Source organism: Symsagittifera roscoffensis, chromosome 6 (assembly GCF_963678635.1).
Source record: "Symsagittifera roscoffensis chromosome 6, txSymRosc1.1, whole genome shotgun sequence".
Classification (NCBI taxonomy): domain Eukaryota; kingdom Metazoa; phylum Xenacoelomorpha; order Acoela; family Convolutidae; genus Symsagittifera; species Symsagittifera roscoffensis.
The window spans coordinates 57,490,082-57,504,005 of NC_087067.1; the positions used below are offsets into that span (position 1 = coordinate 57,490,082).

At 36.0% G+C, this 13,924-nt stretch overlaps 1 protein-coding gene across 1 annotated transcript in view; it reads right to left on the reverse strand.

Moving 5' to 3' along the window:
* The window catches only part of LOC134848844 (neurogenic locus notch homolog protein 1-like), an 85,455-nt gene that overhangs the window by 44,834 nt on the left and 26,697 nt on the right, over window positions 1–13,924 (reverse strand). The window contains exons 4-5 of the mRNA XM_063866357.1: window positions 6,796–6,929; window positions 4,131–4,274 (exon numbers count right to left, since the gene is read on the reverse strand). Of these exons, the coding sequence (XP_063722427.1) occupies window positions 4,131–4,274; window positions 6,796–6,929 (278 nt within the window). The remainder of the gene's footprint in view (window positions 1–4,130; window positions 4,275–6,795; window positions 6,930–13,924) is intronic.

Sequence of the window (13,924 nt, forward strand, 5' to 3'; positions counted from 1 at the left end):
GCGTGACGAGCAGACGGTGTACCCTATCCGAAATTACTCTATGAGATAGACCCCCATATCTAAACTCAGAACACACTAAAACAGCCGAATACAAAGGCTCAACCCCATTTTTCAAATGGTCGGCATAACAACCAAACAAGGACAGCCGGTTGCTGGGAAAAAAGCACAGAATATTATGGTCACAATAAGTTTTCCAAACTGTTTAAAAGAAAACAAAGATAGCCGGTTGCTGTGCAAGTACAACACGTTTTCGACCATAATAACATAAAATTGAATTCAAAACTGCGAATAAAAAACGAAATCAAATGGTTTCGTTTTTTATTCGCAGTGTGAAGAAAGGATCTGAAAGAAATCCTAGATCTTAGGCATATTTGATAGTAATACTAAATTGAGTATAATCGACTTCGGTTTTCATCAAACAAAGAACAGAAAAACAAAAATAGAAAAATTGTCTGAGGCAGGCATAAAACAACGTCAAAAATTAACTTGACGAAAGAAACAGCAAAAATTCACGGCCTAATTTGAATTATACGAATTAGAATGTCATAAACTCAAATTTCTCTCGACTTCTAATTTTGGGACTTATGCGACTGATTTTTTATTATGGGAATTATTATTATTGACTTATGGGAATTCATTCACCTAACTTGATCCGCTGCGTATCTCCGGTTTCAACTATACTAAATAAAGCAATTCGTCAAAAAATTTGATTGGACAATAAAAAATCCTTCAATTTTCGCAGATCAGTAGCCACAAAACAAAAACTGCGAATGAATTTAAGAGGTTTGATTGGTTGATACAATTATTCTCATTGAATACTAACAACAAATGTGCCACTACTTTTTAACGCATGTTTTTTTCTAATTTTATTTGTTAAGATATATGTAAAGTGATGCAAGTAAATTGGATCAAAGAAAAGAAATTAAAACAGATAAGATACCGAAATGAAAAATCAGATCAACTAATTAACGAATTGATATCGGTAACGCTCAAACAATATTCCAAAAATAATGAGCAATATTTCCGAGAATACCTTAATTTCCAATAATAATATTTCCAGTATAGCTAAATTTAATTTTTAATTTCAACCTAGCTCACATCCCAACCGTCAAAATTTAGTAATAGACGGCTTTCTTTTCCGAAAAAACAAATCAATTTAAAAAATATTTACTTGATTTGTTCCGAAAAAACTTGCAAAACCCGTGTAACCTTAAAATCAGATTTGACTCCGGATTATTTCGCCACCTTATCTGAATCATTCCCATGAGCCAGCCGATCAGCAACTAAAAGAAACGCATTTCAAAGAACAAATAGTAAAAAAACGGAAAAAAATTCTGCGCAAACAATAAAAACGGCGCACGAAAAAACAATCGAAAAATACAATCACGAGATAACAATTCCTTTCAATAGTTTGCGACAGGGTTGGCAAAAAAGTGTTTTTTTTTAGAAAAAAAACGTTTAAAACGTTTAAAACAAAAAAAACGTTTAAAACACTGTTTTTTTTTTTCAACAGGTGTTTTTTTTCTATATTCTCGTGAGAAAAAAAAATGCACAAAAATAATTCAATTATCTTTGAGTAATCTCATGCAGAAAGCAAGTTTCCCAACTTTCTCTGGTCCCAATTTGTTCCTCAGATCAGAATGAATGAAGCCCATCGTACTAAATGCGCGTTCGAGGCCCGCGGAGCTGGGAATAAGGACAATCAATTTCAGTGCCAAGTCCAACAATTCTTTCGCAAAATTCCCAATTAAGGCCTGAAACTTGAAAAAAAAACACAAAAAAAAACACGTGAAAAAAACGCCTGTTTAAAACAATGTTTAAAACATGTTTTAAACACCAGTTGTTTTTTTTCTGCCAACCCTGGTTTGCGATCATCTCTTTCACGCGCTCGAAAATAACTTTTGACCGCAATTCCACACAGCATTCAGGCTGTACAAAATCTACCAGAATGGGCGAAAACTTTGATAACACAATTCTTGATTTCAAATGATACGAAAAACGGCGTGACAATATTTTCGACGAAAAAATTTATGGAACGGCTAGCTTCCTGTGAAAATATTTTGTGTGACGGTACATTCAAGACTGCGCCAGACCCGTACTTTCAAATTAATACAATTTTTGGTCACTTTGGAAATTGCAAGACTCCGCTAAAGCTAGCTCTTCTTACTGGGAAGACAAGCAGCCATTACAAAGTTATGCTTAATATTTAAAAAAAAATGGAAAAAATTGACAAGTTTTCAACCCAGATAATATTTATATGATTACGAGAGTGTACTCAAAGCAGCTGTAGCAGAAATTTCTCCAGAAATTTGCCATATTGGTTGCTATTTTCATTTTACACAAGCAGTTATCAAAAAATTACGTTCACTTGGCCTAATAACTGCCTACAGATTGAATCACGAGTTTAAGAAGCCAATGAGAAAAATTTTCGCCCTCGCGTTTATTCCAGTGACTTAACTTCGAAATTGTTATCGAACGGTTGTGAACTCGCCCAAGCTTTTGGCTTAGAAAACTCGATATCCACAATTGCAAAAATTTACAGAATACTTTGAAGATTTGGCTGGACTTTTTTTCCGATCAAATTCTGGTATGTTTTTGATAGAGCCAAACTTCCGAGCCACCAATTGCTGTGAGGGCTGGAATAGTCGGTGGAATAAAAAATCAGAAGGAAAATGTTTGATTTGGCGTAGAAATATAACAATTGAAAACTGAAGAATTTTTGCGAAAGAAGCAATAAAAATGTTCAAATCGGGGCAAGACCCACCGAGACAATCCAAAAAACTAAGAAGAGTGAATGGCCAAATAACAGCACCCAAACTGTTTTTTTAAAAAAGAAATCGCAATATAAAGCACTATTGGTCCGGTGTTTCAGTTGTTTCTGCTTTGTTATAACTTATTAATATTCGACGTAATAATCTATTATTGTAATATTCGACGTAATAATCTGTTATTGTAATATTCGACGTAATAATCTATTATTGTAATGTTCGACGTAAAAATGTAATTGAGTAAAATGAACAATGTTTTAACGCTATGCGCGATTTGACTTTTTTCGGCTATCCGTGAACGACTTTTTTTCGGCGATCCGGGAACGATGTTTTTTCGGCTATCCGGGAAGGAACTTTTTTCGGCTATCCGGTAACGATTTTTTTCTACTATCCGGGTATTCGGTTCCGTGACACGCCACCCTTGATCCGGCTACTCTACTTTGTTCGGTGGTCATAAAACGGCATAAACTCCAATAGCATTGAAAAGAATACAGTAATTAAGTTTATTGTGTTACCGAGCCAAAAACATATATTGCTGACAAGACGAAAAATTACGGTGAATTGTACTAGCCATAAGAAAACACGATTAAAACAACAAAGTCATGCAGTATTGGTAAGTCATTGTCAAGTAGCGTCCGCTTGCCCCACTGAGTTTAGATTGGGCACAATAATACAAAGCGCGTGAATCAGAGTTTGCTGCGATTTAGTCTTTCGGCTATTCCAATGCGCGGCTGTTTGGAACTTACACAATTGAAAGTATTTTGCTCTTTCAAACTAGATAACTTTTGGTTGAGAATCACGCAAACATGAGTCTCATATATTTAACATGAGGCCCCCACTTTTTTCCCAATTATCGGACAGCGAAGAACAGCTCTGATAAAGCGGATGTAATTAGACAACGCTGTTTAGTTGACGTATAAAACGTGCGACCTCTAGTGTAAAAAAAAGCTGGACTGATCGAACAAAACTACGCTCACAAGATCGCTTGTGTAAATAGTCTTATCTTTTTAGAGCGGATTTGGATTTTTGAAAATACTGAGAATTTTAAGTCTCTCAACAAACAATGGTACAAATGTGATAGAGGGGTCTCTTTATTTTGCGAAGGTAGCCGAAAATGAAATTACAGAGTTGGATCTACTTAACAATCTCCACCCCTTTCAAGAAAGGGGCGGGGGGAGATAAAATTGTTCGGTTTTTCGACCAATCAGAATGCAGCAAAATTATAATTCTCAATAGAAAGCTCAGTGCTAATTTGCTGTATTTATTTATAGGGATGGAGATTGTTAAGTAGATCCTCAGACTTTTTAAATCGCAGTTTATGCTCCCTCCACCCTAAATCCACCAGAAAAAGATTCTGCTCACCTGTGTATTCCTTGGGACAGGAGCACTTGGCACTTCCGTCTGAGGGGTCCAGTCCACATACTCCACCATTTTGACACAAATGGTGTCCTCCATTGCCACGGCAGTCGAACGGAGCAAATTGTTCACAGAAGTCGCCCACAAAACCTGAAATCGTTTCATTCTCTTGATTTCTAAAAAAAAGTTTTCCTTCTGTTTAAATTAGTTTGTTTCTCTGCAACTGAGGTTTAAATTAAATGGAAAAAAATGCACAGAAAAAAATTTTAGCCCAGCCAAACTCAAGATCTCACGCAACTTTTTGTAAATAGTTTGGCACAACTTAGGCAGCATACTTTTTTTTTCAAAATAGTTTGAGTCTGCAACCGTTTTTTGTTTGTTTAAGAGATCCTTGACCTCTTTTTATAGCTGAAACATTTACAAGAAAGAAGTATTGTTGATTTGACCAATTTATGTACGATTTTCAATACGGAATTGAAATACAATTCTATTACATTTGGGTAAATCTAAGAAACGAATCATATAGGAGAAACGATTTTAAAGATAATTACTGCTGATAGCTAAAGCTGTTTAACCATCCCGCAGCGGTACGACTCATTTCACATGAAGAAACCCAAACAGAAAAACTAGACCCGTCAATCATAGCATTTTCTTCGAGTCATTTTAGTGCTGCAGTCCTGCGTTACATAAAACTTCGGGTGCCGGACATCAAGCCGACGGGACTTCAAGCCGAATTGTAAAATTAGGGACTTCAAGCCCAAAGTTTTCTCATTAAGTCATGAACTAAGGTTAATTTGAAAACTTTTTTCACGAATTTCTCAATTTCATGACCTTTATTCGGTAATTAATAGCGTTTTCACGAAATTTAAACCTCCAAACGAAGTTTAGGAAGGTTGAAAAATAAAACACGGTTGAAGGTAATTTTCTTGTTTATAATTTATGCATTTCAAAAAATGGCTGATATTTTTAACTTATGCCAATCCTAAGTAATTCATTGTCATAAATAACGCTTATTATGGACTGAACTAGCCTAAGATTTTGAAAAGAAACCTTTTACAGATGAAAAAAAAATGATTTGAGGAGCTTGTAAAGTTTCATTTTCGGCCTGAAGTCCCTCGGCTTGTTGTGCTAGACCCAAAACTTCGAGTCAATTTGAGTTCAATCAAGCGCGGTTCGATCCAAAACGTAGCCCGCTTAGTTTACTTGTTTACATTTGTTGAGATCGGAGTAGAAACATGATTGAGCCCCAATTAAACAGGATTGAGGGGGCTTAATATAACCGCTGGGGGCAATTATTTGATTTCATTTCTCACACTAAAATTACACTTTATGCGGTGAGGCGAGTCTTCAAGCGCTTCTAAACAACCCTCGATCGTTGGAACTCAAACGGCAGAAGGGAGTGTAGCCAGTATTTAAGGATTTATAAAAGACCATTTGGACCTATACTTAACAATCCCCCCCCCCCATTGTATCAACTAAAGAATCTCCCCCCTTTCTTGAAGGGGGGGGGGGAGATTGTTAAGTAGATCCGACCATTTGACAAATTTAAACAATGCGAAGGAATTGGAATGGTTTGTGAAAAAGGGGAAAATTATCAATGAAATTATGATTTCGGCCCCATGTGAACAATCTCCCCCAAGGCTCCACTTCATTGCTTTCTTGTGACTGAGAGGAGAATGAAAAACAAAAAACTCGTCCTAAAATCGGCCCATGTATCTTTCAAATCCCCCACCAAAAAAAAACAAATAAAAGAGAAGTAATAAAATAGCAAGAAAAGTATAATCGCTCGCATGCTCCCTTAAATCGTGTATCGCGTTTTTATTACAGAATCAGCTAAAACTCTGGAACTCAATAACTTGCTTAATTACAATTGTACATCGAATGTTTTTTATATTATAATGAAAAAGGTCTAAATCACTACAAAATTCCGCGCTGTGACGAGCATGGTTACCACTTCGTTCAGATCAAAAATCTGACCATTTTGCTGACCTTTTTCATATCTGAACTACAACTATGCAGGCAAATTTTTGAAAAAACAGTCAAAACAGGTGTTTTTATGTTTTTAGGCACTTTTTGGAAAATTGTGACTAAAAAAATGCGTTTTTTCGGCGCGCGCTTCCCCCTCAAAATTAGTATATATTGGCGCCAAAGGCGCCTTTCGAAAAATTTTAGGTTCGGTCCGCCAAAATTATATTTCTTAAAAAGTACCAAAGGGGGGACCCTTTGGGTCGGCACGGGGTCGAACATATATTCTGACTTTTTCTGATTTCCGACCAAATAACTGACCAAATCTGACTGGTCAGAAAAATCTGACTGGTGACGACTAAGCCGACAAAACATAAGAAAAACGCAACACTAGGTAGACATCATTATTTTTGATTGGAGCCTCCGTTTTTCATAATTATAATGGTTTTTAAGCGCTTCGACGGTGTTGGCAAACATTGATAATAGTTTACAACCATGAAATGAAACTGAGTCGACATCTCAAACTCCCAAGAGTAAAAGTCAACCTGAAACACTTTCTCTCATCTTAGTTTTGGGCCATTAATCTCTTCGTTTTTATATTTATCCTTCCAAACTGAAATTGCCTGTGAGTGCATTCACAGCCCAGAATTAAGTGCGCAATATGTATGGAAAGTATGTGTGTGCGCAAATGAGCATCCATCCTTACCAGGTTTGCAGTCACATTTCTGTTCATGCTCTCCCGTGACAGTGCACTGTGCCCCATTTCTGCACAGATATGTTTTGCAGGGTCTGAACTGCTCCTCGCAAAACTGACCAAACCAGCCTGTCTCGCACTCACACCTGGACAAAAGATAAACATGTGTTAAAGACAAGAGTAAAGCAAATGAGTTAAGTTTGAGGTGTATAACTCATAGAGTAATTTCGGATAGGGTACACCGTCTGCTCGTCACGCTATCTTATTTTCGGCCGGATAGATTCGTGCAACTTCTTAGTCTAATACCGATCCTAATCTTTCTCTTGTAACTACTAGTCTCAGGGTGTTTAACTAGTCTCTGCTAGGCTCAATAGATCTAGAGTATACTGGTTTTATTGCGGCTGCTGAAGTTCTCGAGGAGCGGCAACTAATTTCTAAGTTAAATTCAAATCTCTCTGGTGCTGAAACTACAAGTAAATTCAGCACTTACAAATAAATGGGTTGTTAATATTAAATACTTTACAGTGGTAAAATACTTAATTTATATGAAATAATAAAATTTAGTTTAGATCAGGTTCCACCCATCCGGGGTTTACAGAGTTTTGAGTTTTTATCTTCTCTTTCTGTAGTTGAAGGATGGATGATGAACGTTGGTATTTGGCGAACATCATTTTTCTTATCCGGTTCCTCTTTGAAGAAGAACGTTCCAGAACGCTGGAATTATGGACATGAAATTGTTGTCTTGTCATTCGACAACGACTGTGATCCCCAATGAAATCAATCCGATTTCAAAATGGTTTGCTATGTCAGGTTTTCCTGTATTAGTGGAGAACTGTCTTGTGTTCAGCCTCGTCTGAGAATGGCGTGAAATTCGTGTTAGGAAGGGATGCCTTGTAACTCGGATCTGCACGTATACTTGAACATCGAGGTGGTCATTGGTCTGGTTCAATGAGGTCCTTTTCTGCGAAGTCAAAACGTACTTTAAATCCTTTGAGTCGTGATTGTGGACGGCATGTCGGTTGTGTATTAGCCATTCTTTTGTTTAAGTTGTGATGGGATTGTATAGCCTTTGGATATTCGTCTTTGTTGTTGTGTATGATCTATATACTGCATATTATGATTTACATTTTATAAATTTTAGTTAATTTGGTTTTTATTCATGATCTTAGTTAGTTGTTTTCACAAAAGCGTTTTATTTTAGTTCAGTTATTTTGAAGAGTTACTCACCCTTATTAAAAATTGAAGTGTGGTCACAAAGCGTGGGTGTAGCGCGGTGGGTTAGGCCGGCTATAAGCATGCTCAGTACGTCCTTCTCTGGTGGGTTAGGCCAGGAATGGGAGTATGATTTCGTGCTATTTCTTTGAGGGGTCCTGTTTTGTGATAACATTTTATGTTGGTTTTTTCTGGTCTTTCTTATGTTACTTTTGGTTGTGTCCTTTTTTCAAAAATCAAATTGTTTTTGGTTTGGGTTTGTCTTACGACTTTTTTGTGTTTTATTATTTCTTTCTTCGACTTTGTAATAGTCTTCAAAAGAATAAATTATCCAGTTTTAAACTAGGTTAATCCGGCTTGGGTACCGTTGGTTTTCTTTTCTTAGTCATGCTGTTATTTTATGATTTGTGGTATTTAGTAAGCACCATTGGTTAGTTTGGTGTAGTGTATAACTCCATTCCAACCGTGTTAAAGAAAAGTTGGAAACTTGTTATCGTTAGTTTGAGTTGTTGATATTGAAAACTTGAAACATAAAATCATTATTTTAAACAAAACTTCGTGGCGAGCTGTGCGAGTATGGATAGAATTCTTGTGCGAATGAATGAAAACATTGAAAAAGTTAGTACTGCTTTCTCATTTAAGGAATTTATTGCTTGAATTTTGAAATTTACTACATTTGGGGAAATTTAAAATTATAAATTTTCATCGTATTTAATTTAACTGCTTTTTGGGGGAATAATTTATAAAAAAAAGTTACTACATTTGATATGAATTTTACTATATTATTTAGTGCGAAAAATTTAGTATAGCAAAAAAGTTTTAGCAAATAAGTTTTAGCAAAAGAGTTTTACTAGATTTGTATTACAATTTAACAAGTTTGTATTTTTATTTTTCTTTTTTCTGTTTTTGTAGATGATGGTGGTGAGAAGACTAAAAAAAGAATTTAAACATTTATAGAAAATGGCTAGTACAATTCGAATTTATTAGTTAAATTTATTTTAATTATGCTTACCTTAGTCATCGGGAAAAAAGCCATGTGGGAAGATTTCGTGAATCAAATCGGATGTTGTTAATAACTTGGCTAGTATGCGAACGACATTTTTAGTTTGCAGCGGTGGCCAAAACAATTGAAGTGCTTTGATGATTTTTAGTTCTTCGGTGCCTACTGCGAATTCATGAGGTGTGTTTTGTATTAGATTGTAAATTTTGTGATTATATTTAGTATTATGAATGAACTCTAATATGGGGGTTTCAATAGGTTGTATGAACTCATGCGGGATAATGAAGGGTCTTGATTCTTCATCATTGAAGGTCTTTGTGAGGGGACACAATATATACATTTGGGTAATGAGATCGTAGTTGCGGAGGATGCCGTGGAGGTTAGTATTTTTAATGCAATATGTAAAATTAAGAAAAAATGGTAACGTGTACTTCGAGTTATTAAACTGAAAACGATGGTGGGGTTGTCGTGATGGTGTGTGTAAGTCAAAATGGTTTTGTATAAAATGATAATATGTGTAAGTATGTCTTTGTTTAGTGCGCAACATTATGTCATGGGAACAGTGCAAATCGCGTTCCTGCTTTGAAAGAAAGTGAAAAGTTAGTTGAAATAACTGAAAATTATCATAGAAGCTGTCATATGCTTGTATGTCGATTAGTGTTTCGGAAATTATATGATTGTGCTTTTTATCAAAAATATTAAGTGTAAAAAGGTATGGTGTTTTAAGAAAAAAAATTTCGGTTAGTTGCGGGTTTGCAAGGCGGTCTTCATCTAAAAATTGATCTTGGTTAGGGCGTATGATGCTGTGATCGTAATATTCGATGGAAAAACCGTAAGCTCGGGGTGCGGTGAATGATTTTTAGTAACTTTTTAAATCCAACATATGTAAATTGTCGAGGTGTTAGTGATGTTGTGAGTCTTTATAGTATATTTTTGCTTCTTTCAATATCCTCATGTGTATTAGTGAGTGGTAGAAAAAGAGGGTTAGTATAGTGGTAATACGCTGTCCAGTGAAGTGTTGGCATTAAAACGTGCTCATCAACAAAATTTCTTGTGTCATTAGTAGTGGTAGAGGTATTTAAGGTGTATTGTGGAAACGAGGGTAAGGTTATTTGAAGGAAATTTTTTGTATTTGTATGTTCTGGGTGCTTGATATACTCTTTGGCTGTTCCGGGTTTGGTTGTGAATGGATGATTTGGGAATTTTCGTTTAAAAGTGCGATAAGCTCGGTTAGTGCTAGTGGGTGTTTCAGTGGATGTGGATGATTGAGCTAATGATGGGGTGTAATCTGATAGCGGTGTAGGTGTTGGTGATTTTGATGATGTTGCTGTGGATGATAATTGATGGATGTTGAGAGCGTGGGGGGTATGTTAATTGTTGTTGAAATGTAATAAAATTGTCGAGTTCTTCGTAGATTTGGACAGTATCTGGGGAGTTATTATTTGATCTTTCGGAAGTAAATGGGGAATCGGTTGGGGTTACTTGGGAAGCATAAGAGGGAGTGGAAAGGGATGGGAGTGGATGACTGGTTTGAATGAGTTGAAAGGGGGGTCTTGAAAAAACTGAGGGACTGGTCTGGGTATGGGTAGAGGGAGATGGTTCGGAGTCTGCAAATTCGTCGAGAGTTTCGATGTCGGAGTTGTTAAATTGTGAGATGGTATGAAGTACTGAAATATCTGAGTTAGTGTCTGAATTAGTGCTTGATGGTATACTAAAAACTGGGAAATCGGGTGGCGGGAAAGCGAAAAGTGGAATAATTGGGATTGAATTTTGGAGTTTGGCTGGGTGGGAATTTGAGCGATGGAGGGCTCCAATTTGTCGGCTCATCGTGGGCTAAAAAACTGATTATGTTGAGACTGAAAAGTGGTGGTATGGGGTTGTTCAATAATTTGTTCCAAAGTATTATCATTTTGTGAATGATTTGTCGTTGTGTTGGATGGGGCTTTGTGTTGTACTTGGTCTGAAATTTGGATTATTTGTGATTGCTAAGTTTCGAAAATTTCGGGGAACTAATGATAGTGAATGATTTTGTGGTAGGGCTGGTATTTGTGGTGCTGTAGGTGTTGTGTCTACAATATTATGTTCTTCGTGGTATGTATTTGGTCTTGTGGCTAATTTTGTGTTATATTCTTTTATTTGTGCATCTAAAAGTATTTTATTTATTGATGATGAAAATATTCCAAAAAATCCTGCAAATAAAATACGTGCTACGCTTACTTGGCGGTTTACTTGTGTGTGTATAGCACATGTACTATAGATTCCTTTTAATAGTGAGAAAAGAAATCCTACAAAATTAAACATAGCGTATAATATAGTCAATCTTTCTAAGATGTAATAGGGTTAATATTAAATACTTTACAGTGGTAAAATACTTAATTTATATGAAATAATTAAATTTAGTTTAGATCAGGTTCCACCCATCCGGGGTTTACAGAGTTTTGAGTTTTTATCTTCTCTTTCTGTAGTTGAAGGATGGATGATGACTGTTGGTATTTGGCGAACATCATTTTTCTTATCCGGTTCCTCTTTGAAGAAGAACGTTCCAGAACGCTGGAATTATGGACATGAAATTGTTGTCTTGTCATTCGACAACGACTGTGATCCCCAATGAAATCAATCCGATTTCAAAATGGTTTGCTATGTCAGGTTTTCCTGTATTAGTGGAGAACTGTCGTGTTCAGCCTCGTCTGAGAATGGCGTGAAATTCGTGTTAGGAAGGGATGCCTTGTAACTCGGATCTGCACGTATACTTGAACATCGAGGTGGTCATTGGTCTGGTTCAATGAGGTCCTTTTCTGCGAAGTCAAGTCGTACTTTAAATCCTTTGAGTCGTGATTGTGGACGGCATGTCGGTTGTGTTTTAGCCAATCTTTTGTTTAAGTTGTGATGGGATTGTATAGCCTTTGGATGTTCGTTTTTGTTGTTGTGTATGATCTATATACTGCATATTATGATTTACATTTTATAAATTTTTGTTAATTTGGTTTTTATTCATGATCTTAGTTAGTTGTTTTCACAAAAGCGTTTTATTTTTGTTCAGTTATTTTGAAGAGTTACTCACCCTTGAGTACCTCTTATTAAAAATTGAAGTGTGGTCACAAAGCGTGGGTGTAGCGCGGTGGGTTAGGCCGGCTATAAGCATGCTCAGTACGTCCTTCTCTGGTGGGTTAGGCCAGGAATGGGAGTATGATTTCGTGCTATTTCTTTGAGGGGTCCTGTTTTGTGATAACATTTTATGTTGGTTTTTTCTGGTCTTTCTTATGTTACTTTTGGTTGTGTCCTTTTTTCGAAAATCAAATTGTTTTTGGTTTGGGTTTGTCTTACGACTTTTTTGTGTTTTATTATTTCTTTCTTAGACTTTGTAATAGTCTTCAAAAGAATAAATTATCCAGTTTTGAACTAGGTGAATCCGGTTTGGGTACCGTTGGTTTTCTTTTCTTAGTCATGCTGTTATTTTATGAATTGTGGTATTTAGTATGCACCATTGGTTAGTTTGGGGTAGTGTATAACTCCATTCCAACCGGGTTAAAGAAAAGTTGGAAACTTGTTATATTCTTTTATTTGTGCAAAGTATTTTATTTATTGATGATGAAAATATTCCAAAAAATCCTGCAAATAATATACGTGCTACGCTTACTTGGCGGTTTACTTGTGCGTGTATAGCACATGTATTATAGATTCCTTTTAATAGTGAGAAAAGAAATCCTACAAAATTAAACATAGCGTATAAGATAGTCAATCTTTCTAAGATGTAATAGGGTTAATATTAAATACTTCACAGTGGTAAAATACTTAATTTATATGAAATAATTAAATTTAGTTTAGATCAAGTTCCACCATTCCGGGGTTTACAGAGTTTTGAGTTTTTATCTTCTCTTTCTGTAGTTGAAGGATGGATGATGAACGTTGGTATTTGGCGAACATCATTTTTCTTATCCGGTTCCTCTTTGAAGAAGAACGTTCCAGAACGCTGGAATTATGGAGATGAAATTGTTGTCTTGTCATTCGACAACGACTGTGATCCCCAATGAAATCAATCTGATTTCAAAATGGTTTGCTATGTCAGGTTTTCCTGTATTAGTGGAGAACTGTCTTGTGTTCAGCCTCGTCTGAGAATGGCGTGAAATTCGTGTTAGGAAGGGATGCCTTGTAACTCGGATCTGCACGTATACTTGAACATCGAGGTGGTCGATGGTCTAGTTCAATGAAGTCCTTTTCTGCGAAGTCAAGTCGTACTTTAAATCCTTTGAGTCGTGATTGTGGACGGCATGTCGGTTGTGTTTTAGCCATTCTTTTGTTTAAGTTGTGATGGGATTGTCTAGCCTTTGGATGTTCGTCTTTGTTGTTGTGTATGATCTATATACTGCATATTATGATTTACATTTTATAAATTTTAATTAATTTGGTTTTTATTCATGATCTTAGTTAGTTGTTTTCACAAAAGCGTTTTATTTTAGTTCAGTTATTTTGAAGAGTTACTCACCCTTGAGTACCTCTTATTAAAAATTGAAGTGTGGTCACAAAGCGTGGGTGTAGCGCGGTGGGTTAGGCCGGCTATAAGCATGCTCAGTACGTCCTTCTCTGGTGGGTTAGGCCAGGAATGGGAGTATGATTTCGTGCTGTTTCTTTGAGGGGTCCTGTTTTGTGATAACATTTTGTTGGTTTTTCTGGTCATTCTTATGTTACTTTTGGTTGAGTCCTTTTTTCAAAAATCAAATTGTTTTTGGTTTGGGTTTGTCTTACGACTTTTTTGTGTTTTATTAATTCTTTCTTAGACTTTGTAATAGTCTTCAAAAGAATAAATTATCCAGTTTTAAACTGGGTTAATCCGGTTTGGGTACCGTTGGTTTTCTTTTCTTAGTCATGCTGTTATTTTATGAATTGTGGTATTTAGTAAGCACCATTAGTTAGTTTCGTGTAGTGTATAAC